At 39.0% G+C, this 24,111-nt stretch overlaps 1 protein-coding gene across 1 annotated transcript; it reads left to right on the top strand.

Moving 5' to 3' along the window:
- The first annotated feature begins 538 nt into the window (after window positions 1-538).
- Window positions 539-22,999, top strand: LOC131239811 (protein SIEVE ELEMENT OCCLUSION B-like). Its single transcript, XM_058237687.1, has 7 exons — window positions 539-794; window positions 2,490-2,591; window positions 3,072-3,520; window positions 4,093-4,193; window positions 20,622-20,758; window positions 21,520-21,993; window positions 22,121-22,999. Exons 1-7 carry the CDS (start codon window positions 612-614, stop codon window positions 22,739-22,741), a joined length of 2,067 nt encoding a protein of 688 aa, XP_058093670.1. The 5' UTR covers window positions 539-611; the 3' UTR covers window positions 22,742-22,999.
- Window positions 23,000-24,111: the final 1,112 nt, after the last annotated feature.

The raw sequence follows: 24,111 nt of genomic DNA on the forward strand, positions 1-24,111 counted from the left end.
GCCCACTGGAGTTTTGGAATGCAGCGATTTTTTTGTTTTTCCCCTATTCTCATTGGGAAATTTAGATAAACGATTGGATGGCATATAAAGCTCATCACGGGGCCTTCAAAAGTTTTTTAAATAAAATAAATAAACTGCCCATCCCAACTTTTTCCTATGGTTTGGCCCACTAAATATTGAATTATCGTGATATTTGGACTACATATATGATGAACATGAGCCAGCGTACCTGAGGGACGGTTGGATCTTCTGAAGTTTCCACCCACATGGCTGTCGGTTAGGAATGTACCTAACGCGAGGTACGCTACTACAGCCATTCGCTCACATTCGCTGAAAAGTCTAACAAGTTTTCAACGATAGCATTAATTCCTATTTTTTCGTACAGTGTGGTCCACATTAGCTTTCCATCTGCAATCTATTACGGGAGAGGCAAAATCGGCGTGTTTTCTATCCTAGTGTCATCGTTGATGAGGTGGACCAATGAGAAGCTATGGCAGACGATCCATCCGCACTCATTTTGCCTATATAAGCACCTTCGCAAGCAAGGGTTTTCCCCACCCCAGACTTTCTTGATTTCTGATTTGTTTCCTTCTCCTATCTCCATACATACGATGGCGTCCCAGGAGCTGCAACTGATCAAGGAAGAGCGGCGATTGTTTTCATCTTTGGTTAACAATGTGGTCATGACGCAGATCCAAGCCACGCATAAACTTCACAGCCACAGCATCGATGTGGGACCCCTCCTCGATGTTGTGGAGGACATCTTGCAGCGTTACAACCCTACTGTTGTAATTGTAGGATGAATTGCGTCTTTCTGTCTTCTTTGTTGTTATTATTTATTTTCCAGTATCATCTGCATCTTTTTCATTACAATCATCTTTCTTTCACTTGAGAAAACTATGCAAGATAATAAAAAAAAAAAAGAAAAAAAAAGAAAAAAGAAGAAGAAGAAGAAACTCAGCCCATGGCTGGCACACGAATCACATAGGTTAATTACTCCTCAGAGAAACATGACTAGGGATTATCTACTGACTTCTATGATACATGTTAGTAGTAGCGCCTTTTGATATATATATATATATATATATATATATATATAGGTAAAGGCAGTGCTAGTAGACAATTATCTTTGGAGAGGGGATGCTTGTAGACTGTAGACGTGCCATCCTAATAAATTCAATGTTGGTTATATATGGGCAAAAATGAAAAGTAAAAAAACAAAGTTGCAGACTATTAGAACAATTTTTGCAGCAAAAGCCAGTTTGGACATACAAAATTACATGATACTGATTTTTTTATTTTTTTATTTTTCTTTTTCTTTTTCTTTTGCTTTTGCTTTTTTCACATGAGGCTAGACCAAACCGTGCTTATACTTTTATTAAACATGACACTATCTTTTTCCATATTCTTGTTATATTCCTATATTCTTTGTAATATCATTTCCACTACTATGAACATATATAATATATGAGGATTACTTCCCCTTTCATAGATAATACCATTTTTTCTACTTTTGGTATAACGGACTTGATGTCTTAAATCTATACACAACAAGGCGTGTCGATGCCATCGAGCAAAGTTCAATGCCATCGGAAAACTCTAAATGATTTCTTGTTGGTTGCTGAAACATTTTGATGTTGCTACTTGATGTCATCAATAGATGATTGATGCCATCAAAATCTCATCGAAGATCTCACTGCGTGCACACACAGAATTGCGTAAGTGTGGGATTTGTTTCTTATTCAAATTGTGATACCATACGATATTATATATATATATATATATATATATATATATAGAGAGAGAGAGAGAGAGAGAGAGAGAGAGAGAGAGAGAGAGAGAGAGAGAGTGTGTGTGTGTGTGTGTAATCAGGATTTGGGAGGAAATAAAAGAGTTTTAGGGCTTTATAATTCGTTCCTAAGAGTTTCAAGGGCATAGCTTGGGCTTGTGAAGTGTATTTGAGGCTTGTTCAAATTGGTAATATTCAATCTCTTATAATTTCTTCTTTTATAGTACATACTTATCGCTTTGTGACAAGGTTGTTTTTTTTTTTTTTCTGAAATGACTTTTCTACATAAAATTTAGATTGTTTGTGTTTGGGAGCGATTGGTGAAACTTTGCTTGATTCATCTTTGTGTGCTTCCGTTGTTCCCCAACACTACACTACTTTGCGTGATATTGACAAATCTAAGATGAATGGTTTTGTATAGAAAGGTGTTGTTTAAATACTACCTTCCTAATCCTAATATGTAATGTAATATATGCGTGTGTTTGATGAATGACCACAAACACCTCAATAGCCAGCATTTGATTCTCATATATGATGGATAAGGGATCTTCTCCCAGAAGTGGACCCACAATGGAGATCACTTTGAAACAAAACCAGGATGGTCCACTCGTCAGATACAACCAATGCACATACATGACATGGAATATGATTTTTTTGAGAAAGTTTGAGCTAACCATGCACACCTTGAATCTCAATGTAGGCGCAACAAGCACAAGTTGAAATCATGGAAGAGAAAACCAACCATTCTTCAAGCATCCCAACGCCTGAAGCACTTCCGACCATCAAAAGGATTGCATGCGAGGTAAGTGTAAAAATCTGCAATACAAAGATTTTATCCACTCTCGTCATATTTCTTTCACTCACACGCTTTGTGAAGGGAATGCTCCCGTGGATGCCCTGGCAAGGAGGGGAAGCGAGTCACAAATTACTTTCTTTACAAACTCTTTGGGGGAGATCCTGGTCCACATTCGCGGCCTCATCTTCCTGGACAAAGTTGGACTAGGAACAATTAGAGTCTATTGACACGATAGGTCTCTCCAGAGTTTCTTTTGCTCTCTGGGATTCCCGAATCTTTGTACATGCTGATCTTTGATCTTAATGAAATATAAATAAATAAATAAAAAATAAAAAAATAAAAATTAAATAAATAAAAAAATCTGTAATACATGTCTCTTCCTCTCTCTATCATACACCGCTACCTCTAATGCATTTATCTTTTTTCTCGATCTATCATTCACCACTAGCGCTAATGCATGCGTTTCTTTATATTGTATGATGCCAGATAACATGCAAGTTCTCTGATGGTGGAGATGTGAACGCGAAAATGTTGGCATTGTTTAACTCACTCTCAAACTATTCATGGGATGCAAAACTGGTTTTGATCCTGTGTGCCTTTGCGGTCAGCTATGGGGAGCTCTGTCTCACTGTACAGCAGGCTAGTGTCAATGCTCTTGCAAAATCCGTGGCCCTACTCAAGCAGTTGCCTGACATCCAAGAGGACATGGACACTTTAAAGCCTCGTTTCAACGCACTCAACACCCTCACAAAGAAAATGCTAGATGTGACCAAGGATATCATCGAATTAAAGGAGCTTCGCACAACATATAATACAATGGAAACTACTAGAAAGACCATGGACATGACCGATATCCCCAATGCAGTTTACTTGACCATCCAAATCATTGTGAATTGTGCCTCACTGATCACTGACTTCATATGCTTGGGTCATGAGTAAGTTAATGTGGTGCAATCATCTTTCAAGGATGGGTTTTTCATTTGATCATTATCAATTGTGTTACAACTTCAGAGTTTTCATTTTATCACATCCTTTCAGCAACTCCTAATTTGCCTTTTTTGCCGACTCTTTGGTCTTGAGAATTCTGATTTTAAGAATGAGTGATTGTCCTTATTTTCACTTAGTTCAAGACGAAGTCGCTAATCAATATACTAAGAGGCTAAGATAACTAGTAAGTATTAATTATCCTTCCTATAATGAATCCCTCCTTAGAGTAAGGATTTCCAGTCCTTTACCAACCTTCCTTTGGATAACTAGATTTCTAATCTGTCAATTTTGTAATTTGAATCTGTCAATTGAATCTTACAACTGATTTGATTTGATTGATTGATGAAATCAATTATCCAAACTTGTCCGTAATCAGTAATAGTGAAGTTCCATTTCTTTATTCATATTGGTACCATTTTGGGCCAGACCTGGATTTCTGAAGATAAAATATGGTCTCTAAAGAACATGTTCTTTAGTTAATGATGTGGAAAACGTGATAAGCTTCTAATGTTGATTTCAGGCACATCAGCTCGACAACAACAGAGGGTAAGGATCTTGACGACAAGTTTAACAAAATACATGGGCTGATGAAGCAATTAGACTCGTGCCGTGAACACATAGGTATGTAGCAATGATTTTTTTATATTTATTATAATAGAATTTTGATCAATCATTTTTTGTGTTGAAGGCGCAGCGAATTTCTGAGCAACCTCCCCTTATTGGGCCATGTCACAACTCATGACTTCTGGTGACATTTTGGAAAAAATTAAGAAAGTAAACAAATAAAAAATGCATATGTATATATGGCAAACTTTTGTGTGTGTGTGTGTGTGTGTGTGTGTGTGTGTGTGTATTGTCTTCACTTAAAAAAAAAAAAAACTTTCCTTCATTTCATATGTTAATAGAAGCTTTACAAAAGCACTACACCATATTTCGGGCCCCCTCAAACCAAAAAAGGAGAGGGCCTATCGTAGGGATTTACAGACGATCCCTATATACAAGAGAAGCAAAAGGGCAAAACGAGAAACAAATATACAATATTCAATTAGGCTAAATAGACTGCTCTGAGAGACCTTAGCCTGACCCTATCCAATAAGATTAGCTTGCAGACTTGCATCGGGAGCGTCCTATGGTGAGTATGAATCGTGTTTAGTTGGCGATGGCTCCCATCTCGAGCCATACAGTCCGCAGGGCCGTTACCTTCTCTAAGAGTGTGAGAGAAGGAAAAATTACCCAGCGCAGATGGTTAATCCGAGAAATCCAAGGTTTCCACTTGCATGGAATGTTGGACTGATTTGTGAGACTTTTAAGCACCAAGTTTGAATCTGTTTCTACCATGATTCTTTGCATACCTCTCTAAGCATAACACCATCCCATCGTGAATTGCACGAAGTTCCGCCAGGTTGTTTGAACCAACCCCGTAGGCCGCGAAGAAACCGAAGATGAAGGCACCGTTGTCATTCCTACAGATACCACCCCCGCCTGAGGGGCCAAGGTTATTTAACACCGAACCATCCACATTTAATTTGACCCAGCTGGGGGACGGTTGCTTCCATTTAACCAGGATTGAGGCAGAACGTCTCATATAACTGGATGGCCTTCTGGGACTGAATCCGAGGGGCCTGTCAAGACTGTCCATCTGATCAGCACCAATTACTAAGTTAGCCCACCATTTGACACGGACGAAGGACCTTCTAATGTCCATGGGGTAGTTGTCATAGATCACAGCATTTCTAGATCGCCAGACTTCCCACAGGATGAGAATTGGAAGCAACGTTCTTACAGTTTTTGACGCATAGCCCGAGGCCATTGCATTCCTCCAGTGGATGAGCTTGCTCTCAACAGAGTTATGATGTAGGGGGGGCACACCACATTGTGCACTGAACTGCATCCAGAGAGCTGATGTGTGACCCCCTGCAAGGAAGAGAAGGGCAATGGATTCCACTTACGGCCTGACATTCCCTTCTTTAAGGCAGCACTAGCACTTTGACAAAAGGGCCACCCCTTTTGCTTGGACTCTGCTTTCAACAGGGGTCGCATTTTGAAGAACTCTCCACATGAAGATGGTGAATTTTGGAGGGAGCGAACCGTGCCAAATCCAACTGGCCCACTGGGGGGGGGGGGGACGAGCTTTTTAACAGCTTCCAGGCTAACCGCAAGGAAAACGTAACTGAAGATTCGAGCGGCCAGACACACTCCGCATTCTCATCAGTCGTTGCAAAGCCACCATTGAACATATCGTTGATGATCTGTTGTGGAAGAAAGGAAAAAACCCGGGAGGGGAGGAGCGGGCCTAAGTACCCGAGGACGTCTTTCACTTGTAATTCAATGAGTTCTGGAGGAACCGAGCTGTCAAGCAGGCACTAGAGAGGGCCCCTACCCATCCAATTGTCTTTCCAAAAGTTAAGTTCTCCTCAGCCAACATGCAATTGGACTGTCTCTGACAGAAGAGGAAACAGAGCCCTTACTCTCTTCCAAAGCGGCGACGGGCTTGGGGAGGAAGGCAGCAGGGCATTGGAGAGGAGATCCCTACTATGTTTGTTACGCATGAGCTTAACCCAGGGTCTCGAATGTTCCCCGAATTTTACAACCCAAGCTAACTTAAGCTGGTGAGCATCCATAACTTCTTTCAGGCGTCTCATACCCAGACCTCCTTCCTCGATCAGTCTAGCAATCTTATTCTATGCCAGCCAATGGAATTTTTTATTCCCATCAATCTAGCCCCAAAAGAAATTTGAGAAACTTTTCTTTATTTTGTCAATCACCTGACTTGGGATATGCATCGCTGACATGATATGGATGGGGGCGCTTCCCAAAACATGGCGAATTAAAGTGGTTCTACCTGCTTGGGAGATTTGTCTTCCGGGCTAACTAGAGATCTTCCTATCCACCTTTTCCACCAGAAATTGCAACTCTAAAGATCTGATTCTACCCAGGCAGAGCGGGGCACCTAAATAAAGAATAACTCCACTGGCTTTCCGAAAACCCAGAATACGCGATATGGATCTGATTCGATCTGACCTTAGAGCCCGAGGGCAGATGAAATTGCTCTTGTGGGTGCTGATTTTTTAATCGGTTGCTTCCTGAAATAAGGCCAAAAACTGAAGGACTTGGAGGAGAGTTTCCCTCTTGCCATTTGTGAAGAGCAAAATATCATCTGCGTAAAGTAAATGGGAGATGATTGGGCTGCCATGGTGCATTGCATAAGGTTGGCATCCGCCACAATCTAGCAGAAATTTGAGGTTTACTGAGAAAGCCTCCATAGCGATGATAAACAGAGCTAGGGAGAGAGGGTCCCCCTGACGTAAGCCCCTGAAGGATCTAAAGAAGCCCGTATATTCGTCATTGATCAGAACGAAGAACCAATTGTTATCCCAACAAACTTCCATTAGCTGCACCCACCTCTGGCCGAAACCAAATTTGAGAAGAACTTGCTTCAGGAATTTCTAGCTCACCCTGTCATACGCTTTCTCGAAGTCGAGTTTGGAAAGAATCATATTCCTCTCTCTCTCTCTCTCTCTCATTCAAAAATGAAAACGAATAGACTCCCCCTCTCTCTCATTCAAAAATGAAAACGAATAGACTCCCCTTCAACCTGGAGAGGGCTTTTGTGAGGCCCGCCATGATGTATGTGTTTTATCCATGCTGAGCATCCATTTTTCTGAAACATTTTATAGCATGAACCTAAAAATGACGCAGATCCAAGTCTTAAGTAGATCACACAATGGGGATTAAACGCCTACCGTTGAAAACTTCCTGAGAGTTAGAAGTTTTGGATTAAGCTAATATTTGTGTTTTCCCTTCATCTAGGTCCGTGTGACCTTATGAACAGGTGAGATGGAAAATAAACATCATGGTCAGCCCTAGGAAGATTTCAACGGTGGGGCCATTGTCTGAACTGCTTTTCTGGTGTGGTCCAATTGAGTTTTGGATCTGACTGGCTTTTTGACTCATGCACTAAAATTATTCGAGAAAATGGATGAACGGTGTGGATATAGCACATGCATCAAGGTTGGCTCACAGAATTTGCCACGTCAACACAACACTAGCCTGGGTTGTTGTGTGGCTGCCCAATCCGAGTTAGTTTGTAACTCAGGTGTTAGCTTGCAATATGGGTCACTTTGGAGTGGCTGTTTCACTGACCGTGGGGCCACGTTCATGTATGTGTTGTATATCCAGGATGTCCATTAGTTTTTCCGGATCAATTTAGGACATGATCCCAAAAATGAAGTAGATCCAAATCTCAAGTGGACCACACCACAAGAAACAGGGGTGATTAACCATTAAAATTTTCGTTGGGCTACGAAAGTTTTGGATCAAGTCGTTATTTGTGTTTTCCGTTTATCCTTGTCTATCTGACCTCATCAAAAAGTTGGATTGACCTTATCAACAAGTTAGATGGCAAAAAATCATTATGTGCTCCTAACGGAAGGTTTTTTTTTTAAATATTTTTAAATATTTTTAATTTTATAATTTTTTGGCAGGCTCTTAATGTCTATTGTTTATTGTGGTGTGGTCCATTTGAGATTTACATCTGCTTCATTTTTCAGGCCATACACTAAGATGATGTGTAGAAACTTATGAATGGCATGGATATACAACTCATACATGAATATGAATGAATGTGGGCTCTAAGGTCTGGAAAGCACCCCACTATTTGTCATTCTGGTAACACGGATCCCATCCCAACCTTCTCGGTAACATAACACATTTATGAGAACTAACAGCCAAGAGCAATTCTCACCCTATATTTTGTATTGGGCCCACCGTGATGTGTACTATGATATCCACTCCGATCATTGGATGTGTAATTTTATATAGGGCTCAGAGGAAAAAAATCTGACTGTATGTGATTCAAGTGGGCCATAACAATGGAAACAATTGAGAGAGACGTCTACCCTTAATTGTTACCAAGCTCAACGTGATGAGCATGTAAAATCTATTCCATGCATTAGACGCCACACTAAATGCTAGGCTTGGCCATATATACATGATTCAAGTGAGCCATGAAAGGGAAACAATTTTGAAGGTTAGCTTTCCTGTACATTATTTTCGATCGAGTGATCTACTTGAACCATAGATGGAACCATAGATGGAGCTGATTTTCATACTCTGGGTGTAACATGGGGTGACTTATCTAATAGTTGAGGTAGATTTTACAAAAACACCATAGTGGGCCCATCCCAAGCCAGCCACTCCACTCCATCTTAATTAACCTTTTCACGGGCATCATTTATTAACGTTAATTAGCATTTAATTCAGCCAGCTAGTTGAACGGTCCAACTAGTTGTGTGTGAGCATATCTCTCTCTCTCTCTCTCTCTCTCTCTCTCTCTCTCTCTCTCTCTCTCTATATATATATATATATATATATATATATATATATATATATATCTGTGTGTGTTGGTAGCCTATTTGATTCAATGTAAATACTTATAATGATAGGTTATAAGGGTAAAATTGTCACGGACTAAAATTGGATACAGAGTGCACATCCTCATACTCGAGACATAGCCAATGACTATATGGAGTGAATTTAAATCATAAGTTCATATTGTTTTCCAAAGGCTTATTTTACGTATACTCTAAGTCCACAATATCAAACATTCAACAAGACATCTTATGTTCAATTATTCTAACAATTTACATATAATAAGCACTAAGAAAATTTATAAGCATTCAGTCCGCATGTTTATAACCCTCACTAAAAATAATCATTGCACTATAGCCCATCCATTTGGAGCTTTATTAAAACATTGACCAATAACTACTTTAAAATATTTATAAAAAAATTAAAAAAATAAAAAAATAAAAAAAATTAGCTACTCAACTAAAATTAGATCAGAAACATAACTAAGGAAATAACATAAGTTTCAACTAGACATGCTAGTGATTTAATATATTCAACTCGTCTTCTTCAAGATAGGGTCATTGCCCTTGTGGATCATCCACTGGTTCAACCTCTTGCCCTAAAACTTTGAGCAATCGTTTCATCATCCACTAAATCTATATGATTTTTCATCAATATAATATTAGCTGGTCAGACCCAGTGAGTGCATGCACATCATAATTAACATAGAGATGTATGAATGTCATGAGATAAATAGATGCGCGAATGCATCTAGTGGGTTAATCAGTCCACTAACTTGAGTTGGATTCCATCAACCCGCATCTCCCCTTTTTGAGCTAGGCTTCCACTATCTTGGTAGGCTTCCACATATTGTGGGTATCAAGGAATGGTCCCCTATGTCACCCGATACTGTAAGTACCTACAGGTCATCCAGGAAGTGCCCCTAGGTATTCAATGCAATTACGCGATGCATGACATGGATGCATAAGAATGATTGATGCATCATATTAACCATTATCACATATATAGCAGTATATAATATTTTAATTATAAGGAAATTCAACAAAACACTCAACACAAGAAATCATAATCAACAAAATAATCAAACGCTATTTTATTCACAACGGAGAGGAAACATATTGTGATCACTCACCTTAAATATGATGGTGTGGATTCGGATATGTTACCTCAAGATCAATTGGTTCACAATTACCTAATTACATATCTCAATTAGCTCATTATTTGCTTCTATTTAAACCTATTTAATCAGTTCACCTTTAGTTAATAATTTCTTAACTTGAGAAAACTCACATGGAGTATTTAACCGTTGGATTTTAAATTCTCTTAAATCTCACATACAACACATATAATTATTCATCTTTCCATGTGGAGTCCACTTAACTAACCAAAGAACTCTGATCATCCCATTATCTCTAGATGATCAATGGTTATTACTAATTTATATCACATAAATAAAACATCGAAGTTCTTAACAAATGAAAATATTTTAATGTATTGTCGACCATTCAAATCGATTGGTCGAAACTACCTTCGACCAGTTGAGGTATCAAAATCTATTTCAATCAGTTGAAATAAATATAAATTTTTTTTAAAAAAAAATCACTAGACACTTTTTATTCTTTTTGATCCGTTGAAACTGCTTATTCGATCGATTGAAATACCATCGATCGATCGAATTGCTTTGTCGACTAGTTGAACACATTCTGATTTTTGGAATTTAGTTGTTGCATCATTTAGGTTGTTTTCGATCAGTCGAAATGATTGCTCGACTGGTCAAACAGACCCTGTTGGAATTTTCTAGATGATCTGAAATTTCTAACTTTTCAAATTTCCTTATTTTTGGTAATTCTCCTTGTTTTAAATGATCCATTGATCATATAAGATATATATGTACCATTCATTGACATCATAAAATTTCAAATTTGGAATGGGTAAATAAATCGCTTAGATCCAGACTATCTGCGCTTTCAAAATCTAATTTAAAATATAATAGGTACAATCTTAACCTTTCATCCTTATGGCCCATTCAACAGTCAAATCCACCTATATTTTTTGGATAACAAGTTAGATCTATCTCATAATAAGTACAAATGGTGGGAATCAGATCCGATTCATTTGAGCACCATCTTAGAATATAAGGAATAAAATGATTCCTATATTTAGATCTTTTGATGTTATGGCCGAGACCAAATTATATATATATATATATATATATATATATATATATATATATATATATATATATATATATATATATATATATATATATATATATATATATATATGGTTCAAATCAAAGGTTGACCCCTGATGGTCTAGACAACTTAATATACAAATTCATGTCTATAACTAGATATGATTAATATGGCCTATCCACTAATCATATCAATATGAAAATTAGGGCTCTGATATCTTTCAACCCTTAAGATCGAATGATCCGTTTAGATCCATCTAAATGCAGTCAGATGCTAATAATTTGATATATTCCTCAAGATACTATTGCCTAGATTAATTTGAATTTCCAAATCATCTCTTCTCGGGATTTCTCTAATATATATGCAATGGTTGTGTGGCCGATCCACTCCTTCCATTGCATAGATTAGGAAAAAAATAAGCAGAATGCATGAAAATAAAAGAGATTTAAGGGTTGATACTTACCTCTCAGAACTCCCCGTCTTTCTTTCTAGGGTTTTTCTCTTTCGGCAAAAAGATTTTATTATTGTCCCAAAATTTGATCATTTGACCTCACCCACAACCAAGTGTCATAGCGACAAGAATCAATCACTCAAACGTTCTCTCAACTAAGAATGTCTCTACCAACTCAGCTATTGACTTGTTTTTGCTCTTAATTTAAAATTTAAATATTTAACTACTAATCGTAGTTATAAGTGAAAGAAAATTCAGGTCATCACAAAAACCATACTAATTACATCTACTATTGTTTGGAAAGAGCATAATCACTCAATCAAAACTCAAACTTATTTTCTTATTATTGAAACCATGGGGCCCACCATAATCTATAAGTTATATCCACACTGTACATTCATTTTTCTTAAATCATTTTAGCACATGAGCCTAAAAATGGAGCAAATCCAAAGCTCAAGTGGACCACACCAAAGAAAGATGTTGGTCTTCCTATGATGTGGTACACTTGAGCTTTGGATTTGCCACACTTTTGGGCTCATGCCTTGAAATGATCTAAAAAAAATGAATGGACAATGCGGATATAACACATACATTGTGATGGAGCCTATATAGTCTGCCTGGTTTAGTGAATTAAGATCAACCAAAAAGGTGTGAAGTCAACGTTATACGTTAAATGCTCAATTAAGGGAAAATACAAACAAGTAAATACCCTCGATCAAGTAATACTTAAAGGCACAATGAACTTCTGTGTGGCCTCCCCTTATTGGGTCATTGCTCATGATGTCATGTGTCATATACATGTATTTTTAGCAAATTTGGTGTGCCCCAGCCCTACCGAGGAAATGGTGTGGACCTAACCATAATGTAGGAAATATTGGTGATGAACTATCTTATCATTTAAAACTACTTAGGGCCAACCATAATGTTTTCATAATGTCTAATTGCCATCCAAGTAGGGAGTGATCTGAGGCATCCGAAACCGCAGTCGAAGTTGAGATCTCATGATATTATCAGTAAACGGTGGTTTCGTTTCCTCCAACATAGCCTCAATTGAGGTTGGGATCCAGGCATGGTAGGCTTGTTGAATATCACCAAGTTATCCTATGATCTCCTTGAGCTCGGCCTCCCATGAGACCTCGTTCTCTGCTATTACCTCGGGACCTTTCTAATGCATTCTTTTCTCCAGCATATAGCATAGGTCAAAATCAGCGAGCGTGATGGTTCCTGCAGTGTGTGTGGGCTCATGGCTATGTTGCCTTGGTAGTTGTTTGACTATGCTAGAGTTGACAGGTACTTGAAGAGGTCAGGATAGCTGAGTCGCCGCTCCCGCTTCCCCTGGATTCTACCTTTCCAGTACTTGCATTATGCAGTTCATATTGCTGGTTAAGGCCTTGACCTAATTTTTCAAGGAGGCAAGTCGACTTCCCTAGTTACGAGACCTCCATGCGAGCATTGTAGGAGCAAAGTCTATTTGATATTGTGAGGGAGGATCATGAGGATCAGTATGTTGCTCTTCTAGTGTGGGGGTTTGTGTGGCAATGATGGTCAAGGTTCTTTTCTTCCTTTTTGCTACTGTAGAGTGAACGGATACACAACAAGTAAGTTTGGAATGGCTTGACTGTCGTTACCCACAGATAACACCAAACTATTAATGCTGAGATCTGGTCGTACTTGCTAGACTGTCTTGTACCAGTAAAACCAAACAGCAATGGAGACCCCTAGCTATAGCAGGGGATCCTCTATTGCGAAAGTTAGAATAGACACTCTAGGTCTAGTCGAAATAGGATTTTTGTGCATACCTTTTTCTATTGGTGAGGTTCTTATTTATAGTCATTTGGTGTTTGTTATGTATATGGTAATGAATCTACCATACAATCGCGTATCATACAAGGGATCGTCCCTAAGATATAAGGCATTATCCTTGACATGATTCTCGACGAAGATCCTAGGGAATTAATCATGTTTGTATACAAAGAAGATCTCCTGGTGGTCGGCTTTCGAGGAGGTCATGGTTGACAGCCAACACCGACCTCTATGTCGGGTTGGCCGAGGCCCTATATACCAAGCTAAAATGTTGATCAATGATCCAGGTTGGATTCGAGTCTTGAAGTCTGGGTCCTCGGTGGTCGTTCCCAAGGTCGACTTCCATAGTCATTCTTTAGTTGCAACAGCGAGGTGTTAGAAAAGTGGTAGAGGCCATCGTTGATGGTTATTACTCGAGTTACTCGTAGAGTTCGTGCTGAGCTCTTGTTTGATCTATTCTTCTACGCTACCTACCTTCTATTTTCTATCTCCTTCTGGTTGTTTGGTCAGTTCAATTTTACCTATAACACAACCTATTGATAAGGTCACATGAACCTAGGTGAAGGAAAAAATTAAATAATTTTCATCTTGTCCAAAACTTTTGCGGCCTGTTAATGGTTACTCACCACTGTTTTCCGATGGCATGCATGGTCCACCTGAGAATTGGATCTGCTTTATTTTCGGGCCCCTACCTTAAAATGATCCAGAGAAAATGGATGAACAGTGTGAATATAGAATAAATACAACAACGTGGCCCCCACGGGTAAGGGCAGCACCATCTTGGGTGTGGCCTGCGGACGCAGCTAATCCAAAACTTAACTGGAACACATGATAGAAAGTAGCGGGTACAGTAACACTCACGGTTGAAACTTCTTAGGATCCTACCCTAAAATAAGTTGGCAAAACGACATTGATAAAACACATACACTATATAGGTCCCACAGGCTCTTTACACTATGTACCCATAAACTACGTGCCCACGGTGGGTCCATGAAGCCCTTCGCCGAAATGGAAGACGCGGTTTGGCGGGTGACCCAACACCAGCTAGCTAGCTGGTGTCATAGCTCTGGGGACCCATCATGATGTACAGGTATTATCCACGCGGAAACGGATTGGCTACTCCCCCTGCCACCAGCCCGGTGGCGGGTGGTCGGTGATCCGTGGGCTCCACCATAATGTATGTGTTTCATCCATGCTATTCATCCATTTTTACAGATCATTTTAGGGCTTGATTCAAAAAATGAGAGGGACAAAAATCTCAGGTGGACCACACCACAGGAAAACAATAGTAATTGGATATCCACTGTTAAAATCCTTGTAAGGCCAACTGTACTGTTTATTTGACATCCAATTTGTTGATCAGGTCATACAGACCCAGATGAAGGGAAAAAACAAATATCAGCTTGATCGGAAACTTTTATGGGCATCGTCATTTCCATCCAAAAATGATGTGAAAGCTCAAGTAGACTATACCACAAGAAACAATGGGGGTTGAACTCTTACTATTAAAATCTTCTGATGGCTATAGAAGTTTTGGATGAATATGATATTTTTGTTTTTCCTTTCATCCAGGGTTTTGTGAGCTAATCAACAGGATGGATGGAAAATTAATATTACAGTGTGCCTTGGGATGTTTTTAACCGTGGGAGTTCATTCACCACTCTTTCATGCGAGCGTGGTTCCCCCGAGGTTTTTTTCTGCCTCATTTTTGAGTCCATGCCCTAAAATGGCAGCAGGGAGTGATAAAACAAGTACATCATGGCAGGGCTCAGAGAGCTTTGTCACCACCTAGTGCTGGTGCTCGGCTAGACTGGCCGACAGAGTTCAAAACGGATGCCCTAAAATTAGTTGGCAGTACCCTGTCCGATTGTAGAAGAAAGAAAAGCTGAATGTTTTGACGTGTGTAACTTCTGTAGACCCCACCATGATGTATGTGTTAGATTCATATCGTCCATCCATTTTTCCATATCATTTGAAAAAGAAAAAAAGAAAAAACAGAAAAAGAAAAGAAAAGACGCAGATGCAAATCTCAGGTGCTCCACACCATGGTTCATCCGTTTGTGAAAGAGAGATTTATCCTGGTGTCTTTGGTTTCTACTGTTATACCCTTTTATCCGGGGTGAGCGTGAAGAAGGTTTGATGGAGCCCACTTTTATCTACTTGTGTGATCAACACCATTCATTTTTTTTTTCCAACTCATTCTAGGACGTGGCGTCAGTAGTGAGGTGGCTACTGACAGTGCTCTGTGAGCCCCATCATAATGTATGTATCCTATCCATGCATTCCACCTATGTTTTTAAGACTATTTTAGATCATGAGCTCAAAAATAAGGCAAATCCAAATCTCGTATAGATCATCACACAACAGGAAAGAGTGGTGATTGAACACTCACCATTAAAAACTGCTTAGGTGCCAAAAAAGTTTTGGATTAAGCTGATATTTACATGACCTAATCAACAGGATGGATTACAAATAAACGTTACGGCAAGTCTTTGGAAGTTTTCAATGGTGGGCATTCAATGGCCACTGTTTTCTTGTGGTGTGGTCCACTCGAAATTTGGACATCCAACGTTTTTTAGCTCGTGCTCTATAATGATATGAAAAAATAGATTGACAACTTCCATAAAACGCATATATGATGGGGCATACATAGCACTGTCAGTAGGGGAGTACATCGAGTTGAACCGAGTCGAGCTAGCCTCAGCTCGACTCAGCTCAGCCACTAGCTAAACTCAGCTCGAACTCAGCTCAGCTCAGTCCTTGAGCCTGACTGGCTAGCTTGGCTCGGTTCGGTCAGCAACTCGGGCCAGTTCAATCCAGGATCGAGTTGAGTTCGTCATTGCAGCATTTTCACAAACACTTAGATTGCACCTTCAAAATCTCACTGTATTTGAGACAGTATCAAACACCTTCTAAGCAACATAAAAATCAAGACAAAAGGGTGTTGGTTTCATATACATACCTTCCTTGCCACCGGCCACACTTCTTTGAGCCATTTCATCAAACACTTCATGCGCAACATCAATATCAAAGTAACCGAGTCACCGAACTGGTTCGATCGGAGTTCGATTTGAGCTGGGTTTGATCGGAGCCGAGTTCGAGCTGCCCCAGCTCGAACTCGGCTCGAACTCGTTTTCGAGCTCAAAAAATCAGCTTGACTCGACTCGAACTCAGCTCCGAACTGAGTTGAATTGAGCTTTTTCGAGTCGAGTTGGGCGAGCTAACTGAGCTAACTTGGTTCGTGTACACCTCTACTATTAGTACCCACCTCGCCACGGACACTGTCAGTACGCAATCCTCCTCCATCATTTTAGGCCATCAGCCCAAAAAGATAAGTTGGATCTAAATTGCATGTGGAATTCATTTTCATGAAACATTGATGATTGAGCACCCGCCATTATAAATTTCTTGGTGACCGGTAAAAGTTTTGGATCAATCTAGTACTTATGTTTTCCCTACACCTAGGTTTGTGTGATCTTATAAATAAGTTGGATGAGAAATAAACATCATTGTGGGCCTTGGGAAGTTTTTAATGTTTCATTTTCAATGAATACTGTTTTGTGTGGTGTGGTTGACCTGAGATATGGATTTGCTTCGAATTTTAGTTCACGACCTAAAATGAGCAAGCAAAACCTGTGGACAACGTGGATATAACACATACATCATGATGAGGGCCACAACTTTTTCATCACCATACTTGAGGGGTGAATAATCTCAGTGGGGCGTGTTTCAATAACCAGTGTTTTATGTGGCATGGTCCACTTGAGATTTAGATCTACTTCAATTTTTAACTTATGCCCTAAAATAAGCTAGCAAATTAAATTGATGGTGGGTGTGGATATAACTCATACATCTTGGTGGTCCAATAACTTTTTCAGTACTGACCATGGAGGGGTAAAAAAATCTGAGTCTCATTTTTTGCACAAATGGTGTGGCCAATCTGATAACGTGACTAACCTGATTTTTTCACCAAGAAAGTTTGATGGTATGGTGCCTACCGGTTTCATGACACATGTTATATCACCTGCCAATGGTGTGGCTGATCAAGTTTAATGGTGGGGCCTATCGTTTTCATGACAGATGTTATATCACTTGCCAATGGGACATCGCTTCTCATTGGTACCCGCCATTGGCGATGGCACGAACTTATAAAGGAGGTGGATTTTCTCTCTGCCGGATAGATTCTCTATTTGTACCAAACAACACAACTTTTATTGTATGGAACTTCTTTGAGCCCCACCCTAATCTATGTGTTAGATCCACTACATCCATCAAAATTTTCAGATTATGCTAGAGCATGAGCCCAAAAATAAGGCAAATTCAAAGCTCAATTGAACGACGCCAGTGAAAGCAGCGGGGATTTTACAAACTACGGTTTCAAAGGCCAACCGATGAGGTTTATTTTCCATCTAACCTATTTATAAGGTCGCACAAACCTACATGGAGGGAAAACACTTATATCATCTTCATCAGAGCCTTCTAAGGCACCATAAAGTTTTTAAAGTAGGCATCAATTTCTACTATTTGCTGTGGTGTGGACCACTTGATCTATGGTTCCGTCTTGTTTTTGGATCATATCCTATAATGATTTGAAAAAAATAAAATAAAAATGAATGGACGATTTGGACCTAAGAAATAGGTAATGGTGGGGCTATGTAAATTTCACCAAGTCAAGACATTTTGTTTCTTGCTATAAGGTGCAGCACATTCCCAGAGGAGAAATAAACAGTGAGTGTTGGCATATGACACTTCTGTGGGCCCCATTATCATGTATGTGTTAGATCCACACTGTCCATCCATTTTCACATATCATTTTAGAACATGAGACCAAAAATGAGGTAAATCCTAGTCTCAATTGGGCCAGACTACAAGAAACAGTGGGAATTGGGTGCCTACTTTTAAAAACTTTTTTGGGTCACAAAAGGCTCTGATCAAGATGATATTTGTGTTTTCCTTCCACTGTAGTATTTTTGACCTTATGAAGAGGTTAGATGGAAAATAAATATAATTATGATGGACCTTAGTATGGTTTCATAGATATTTGTCCAATCCCAGCTACTTTCTATGGTGTGATTCATTTGAGTATTGAATGTGCTTCATTTTTGTGCTCATCCTCTAAAGTGATCTAAAAATAAAAATAAAATTGATGGATAGTGTGGATCTAACACATAAATAATGGTGGGGCCAGAGAAGCTCCACACATTAAAAAAATTGTGTCGTGTATTGCAGAATCTATTAGTGAGAGAGAGAAAATTGGTCCATTTAGGGAGCGATTGTCATCCGCAATGGCATGGTCCAATGAGAAGGGACGGCACTGAATTTCCCCATGCAATCATCACACTCAACGAGAAGAGTTTGTTGACTTTATTTACACTGCAATTTTGTCATATTTAAAAACAGTGTAAAAATACAGATTTTTACACTGTTTTTAAATATAGTGTACACGACTAATGCCATTAGACGGCAGGTGTTAGGATTACTATCAGTGCAAAGCATAAGCTTATTAATTTAAATATTTTAAAATCGGTATTTACACGTGGATGGCTCTAAAGGAGTTCTTATACCACGATCCACACTTATTATTTTAGGTACTGACCATGATCACATGTGACGTGTTCTAATAACTAAGCACGCGCGCGACACTGTGCTGAGTAAAATGTGACCCACATACATGAGTTTTCTCAACTTATTTTAGAGATGAGCTCAAAATTGAAGCATATCCAACACTCAGGTGTACCGCACTATCAAGAACAGTAGGGAAGATGATGTCGATGTTGAAACCTGTCAAGAACAGTAGGGAAGATGATGTCGATGTTGAAACCTTCCTGGAGCCCAGGGTGATGTTTATTCGTCTTCACAGGGCCACGCAAGACATTAAAATAAAATAAAATAAAAATATATAAATAACAATCTTCATTTCATTCAACGGTATGTATCTATACATGGGATGACCAAATCGGCCCTTCCATAGGGAACCATCCCCCGGGGAAGCCCAGGAAACAAGAAGAAATGCCAAAAAGACTATCTATATCCCACCCTTACACTCTCCTTCTGGACTCCCTAATAGCACACAGACCCACTTTATCAAGGAAAATAAGGCCCCTTATGGTAGAAGGGAGTTCATCGACCTGCATGACAACCGTGTTAAGCTGAAGATCACTACCCAGGCAAGACATAGATGAAAGAAAGCGCAGCGAGTGTTGGATATGCTTTGATTTTGGATTTGTATCAAAATGAGTTGGAAAAATGAATGGATGGTGTGGATTTGTTCAGCACGCTAGCGTCCGGTCATCAGAAATGGATTGGCTACTCCCTTGCCACCGGCCAATGGCTGGTGGTCGGTGCTATGTGGACCCCAACATGATGTATGTGTTTCATCCATGCCGTCCATCTATTTTTCTAGATTATTTTATGATATGAGACCAAAAATGTGGTATATCCCAATCTCAAGTGGACCACATTACAGGAAACAGTGTTGAATGACCTAATCAATGGATTGGATGTCAAATAAACAATACAGTGGGCCTTAGGAAGATTTTAATGGCGGATATCCAATCACTATTGTTTTCCTGTGTTGTGGTCCACCTGAGATTTATATCTCTCTCATTTTTAGTATCAATCCCTAAAATGATACGTAAAAAATGGATGAAACACATGCATCATGGTGGGACCCACAGAGCACCGACCACCAGCCACCGGGCTGGTGGCATGGGGAGTAGCCAATCCGTTTCCCTGCTTCCAGATATGTTCAAGTAGTGGGTATGATTACTGACCAAAAATTGCACTCCTGTCAGATCCATGGTGTTTTTGGTGCTGAATGCCGATCATTGGGAAAATTTCTATTAATTGCCCCTTGGCAGGCCATTGATTTTGTTGTTACGACCTTCAAAACCATATATCCATTGGCATGGCCCTTCCCTTCTGGACATCCACCTCTTGAAACGTTGGAATCACTGTGAAAATCTGCGTACATGTTAGATATTTGGGGTATGTAATTCAGGTGCCAGGTTCAATCATCAGAAGGAGCCCTAAAAAAATTTAGACTAGGATGGCAGGTGAGGTAGTGATTCTGCACTGTCCATCTAGTTGGTCCTCTCTATAGTTGTTCAGCTTGTTTAAAAATCCGACCACGCAAACAATCCTTGTCAACAGGACATCGTGTTGAGTGCTGATCATAAGCACTTTTTAGTGATATGCATTGACAAATGTGATTGATGCTAATGTCTACAGGTAAGAAGAAAAACATGGAAGGTATTCAGGTACTCAATCGCCTCTTTGAAATGAAACACAGCGACAACATGAAAATTCTCAAGGCATTGATTCACTCCGAAGATGTTATTCTCCGCTACGGTGGCATCGAGAAAAGGGTTTGCACTAAACACCAATGCAAAGTTTCTTACTTTTTCTTCTCTGTGTTTGATTAAAAACATCAATGTTTTAGAAGACGTACTATTAAGGGGAAAAAAAAAAGAACTTGGTTTCTAAGCTTTGAACTTATTGTTCACACTTCCTATTTCTACTAGACATGACTTCTAAGCGTTGCTCTGTGGGCATTTTCTTTTTCTTTTTCATGATGAAACATTACTTATAACTGTTTCTAGAAATGTAACAACTCTGTCGTGGTGTTATGTAACAAAAACCAAACGTTCAATCACAACCATTGTTCTCAAAACAGTTGCCATTATCTTCTAAATTGCAGCCGTTGTAATATAGTAACAGCCGAGGCATTTCGTAAGAGTATGATAGGGTTGCCATATAGAGTGTATATTTCCATTTTTTCAGTAAAAACAGCCATCGGTTTCTTTGTAACTCTTTTTTTTTTTTTTTCCCAAATATGGGCACTATCAACATTTCTAAAAAGAAGTTGTTTCTTTTACTTGAAAAAGTTTCGTTTCATCAAACAAGAAGTAGGAATAGTTTCAGTTAATATTAGTGAAAGGGACATTTAAAAAAATTGATATTAATACGATATTAATCTCTAACAATGCTATTTAATACTGTTTGGTTCAGAATACCCTTAAACATCAGATTATGAATTAGTAATCATATTCATAAAAATTCTATTTCATTGAATCAGGCATGTCTATACTGATACATCGAAAGTTGTTGTCTTTGTTCTGGAATGCAGGTTAGCATGGAAGTACTGAAAAAGAAGACGGTGATACTATTCATTTCGGATCTCGACATCTCCCGTGTGGAGTGTGAGGTTCTGACTGAAATCTATAATCGTACGTCGGATAGGCAATATGAAGTGGTCTGGCTACCAGTCATAGATGGGTTGGCCGAATTGCCTGTTGAGAAGGAAAAGCAGTTCAAAGATTTGGTATCATTAATGCCGTGGCACTCGGTGCATCACCCATCCGTGCTAAAGCCTGCAGTCATTAGGTTCATCAAAGAAGTGTGGAATTTTGAGAAGAAACCGCTGATGGTAACTTTAGATAGCCGAGGGAATGTGGTGTGCCGCGATGCACTTCACCTGATGTGGATATGGGGCAGCCTGGCCTTCCCTTTCACTGATTCTAAGGAGGAAGCCCTTTGGAAAAAGCAGACTTGGACGGTCGAGTTCTTAGTGGAACAGATCGATACTGGGATACTTCAATGGGTATGACTCGTTTCTCGTATTGCATGTCATTCGCATCGATGCATTTGGATACTCATGCACTTACATATATGCATAAAATCGGTAATTGCTTGATGTATTGATCAAATGTGATTACTTTCTCTGATAGGCGAGGGAAGGAAGATACACTTGCTTCTATGGAGGAGAAGACATGGATTGGATTAAGCAATTCATAGCTGCAATGAAAAGTGTGAAAACTGAAACTCAAAAGCCCATAAAGATGGTATATGTGGGAAAGAGAAACTCCAAGGAACTCCGATTGAAGGAAATCATCAATGAAATTAAGAAGGTGGACCAGAGCGGCACTTGTTTTGACATAAAGAAGATATGGTTATTCTGGAACCGCCTAGAGAGCATGTGGCATTCTATGATGCAACATGGCCGGACGATTGAGAAGGACAATATAATGCAAGAGGTTATGACGATGCTTACGTATGATGGTAATGATCATGGGTGGGCAGTGATAAGCAAAGGATCTACGGAGATGGTGAAGTCTCATGGGAAGACTATTCTCGAGTGCTTGAACAAGATCGGCACATGGAAGGAAAAAATTAATCTGGAAGGATTCAATTCGGCGCTCAAAAATGAACTTGCTCTATATCATACTACCAAGCATTGCGTGAGCCTTCAACTCCCTTGGACAATTGGGAAAATTATCGAGAAGGTCGTCTGTGCTGAGTGCAAACGCCCCATGGAGAAATACATTCTCTACCGCTGCTGTACCGACTAAAGCAATGACATGCTACAACCGTTCATGGTGAGTATGTATGTCCTTAATAATTGTGTGTGAAGAATATTTGGTCTTTCAATAAGATAGTGGGACTGGTTCCATGGCTTGAGAACTAGTCATCACGACAGTCTAGTGTCGATATAAGACAGTCTACTATCGTATCCGTTTAATATTATTAATATGTATGTTATTGGATTGAAATAATTAAGCTAAGTCATGAAGTACATTGCTTTCAAAGGTACTAATTTCTATGATGAATCGTTATGGGAAATGAATGAATGAAAGAACGGAAGATTCTTTTGAATCTAACAAACTTATGGGTTTACCTGATTCTTCTAGTTTATGAGGTAGGCTTGATTCATGGCTTGAGACTAAGAATTGCACCTCCTTATATTCTTATATGCATCTTGTTTAGAGGTGGAAAAGTAGGAAATCATCAGCAGGTTTTGTAAGGGTTCCACGTTCCACATTGTTGGAATATAAGTTATGGAAAACTAATGTCAGCTCTAACCTACTAGCTATGTGGATGAGACAAGGCTGATCTCAGTCATAGATCATAATGAACATAAGTTCCACGTGGACAGTATAATATACGTGTCACATTAAAACTTACGTACATATATGGATTAGTTGAAAAGTGAATCCACAAGTCGTCCATGAAAATTAAAGATTGGACATTAGGATATTAATTAGACACTAAAAGAAAAATAGGCTTTACCGGCAGCCAAAACTGCCCCTAAAAGTCTCAAAAACCGCCAGTATAAGAATTATAGGCGGTCGGACACGTGCCGCTAAAGGGGAGTGTCGCTGTATCCTTTACCGGCAAGAAATCCCACTTTTACTGACAAAAATTTTTGTCACTAAAAGCCAAATTTTCATGGGTAAAAGGTTTTACCGACGATAATTTTCATCGGTAAAACACAGTCATAAAAGGCTTTTACCGACGAAAATTTTGAATCGTCGGCAAAGGCAAGATTTTTACCGACGATTTTTTTCGTAGGTATAAATATTTGTAAAACTTTTACTGATGAATATTTTCATCGGTAAAAAATAAGTAAAAAACTTTTACCAACAATTTTTTTCATAGGTAAAAATATTTATAAAACTTTTACCGACGAATTTTTTCGTCAGTAAAAAATAAGTACAAAACTTTTACCGACGATTCTTTTTGTAGGTAAAAATATGTAGAAAACTTATACCGACGAATTTTTTCATTGGTAAAAAATAAGTAAAAAAATTTTACCAACGAGTTTTTCGTAGGTAAAAATATTAAAAAACTTTTACCAACGAATTATTTCATCGGTAAAGAATAAGTAAAAAAATATATATATATTTACAAAACCTTTACCTACAAAAATTTTCGTAGGTAA

The sequence above is a fragment of the Magnolia sinica genome, chromosome 3 (assembly GCF_029962835.1).
Source record: "Magnolia sinica isolate HGM2019 chromosome 3, MsV1, whole genome shotgun sequence".
Lineage (NCBI taxonomy): Eukaryota > Viridiplantae > Streptophyta > Magnoliopsida > Magnoliales > Magnoliaceae > Magnolia > Magnolia sinica.

Coding starts and splice junctions, on each gene's coding strand:
- LOC131239811 (XM_058237687.1), top strand. CDS start 612: ATGGCGTCCCAGGAGCTGCAACTGATCAAGGAAGAGCGGCGATTGTTT. Junction 2,592..3,071: donor TCAAAAGGATTGCATGCGAG/GTAAGTGTAAAA, acceptor GTATGATGCCAG/ATAACATGCAAGTTCTCTGA. Junction 4,194..20,621: donor CTCGTGCCGTGAACACATAG/GTATGTAGCAAT, acceptor TAATGTCTACAG/GTAAGAAGAAAAACATGGAA.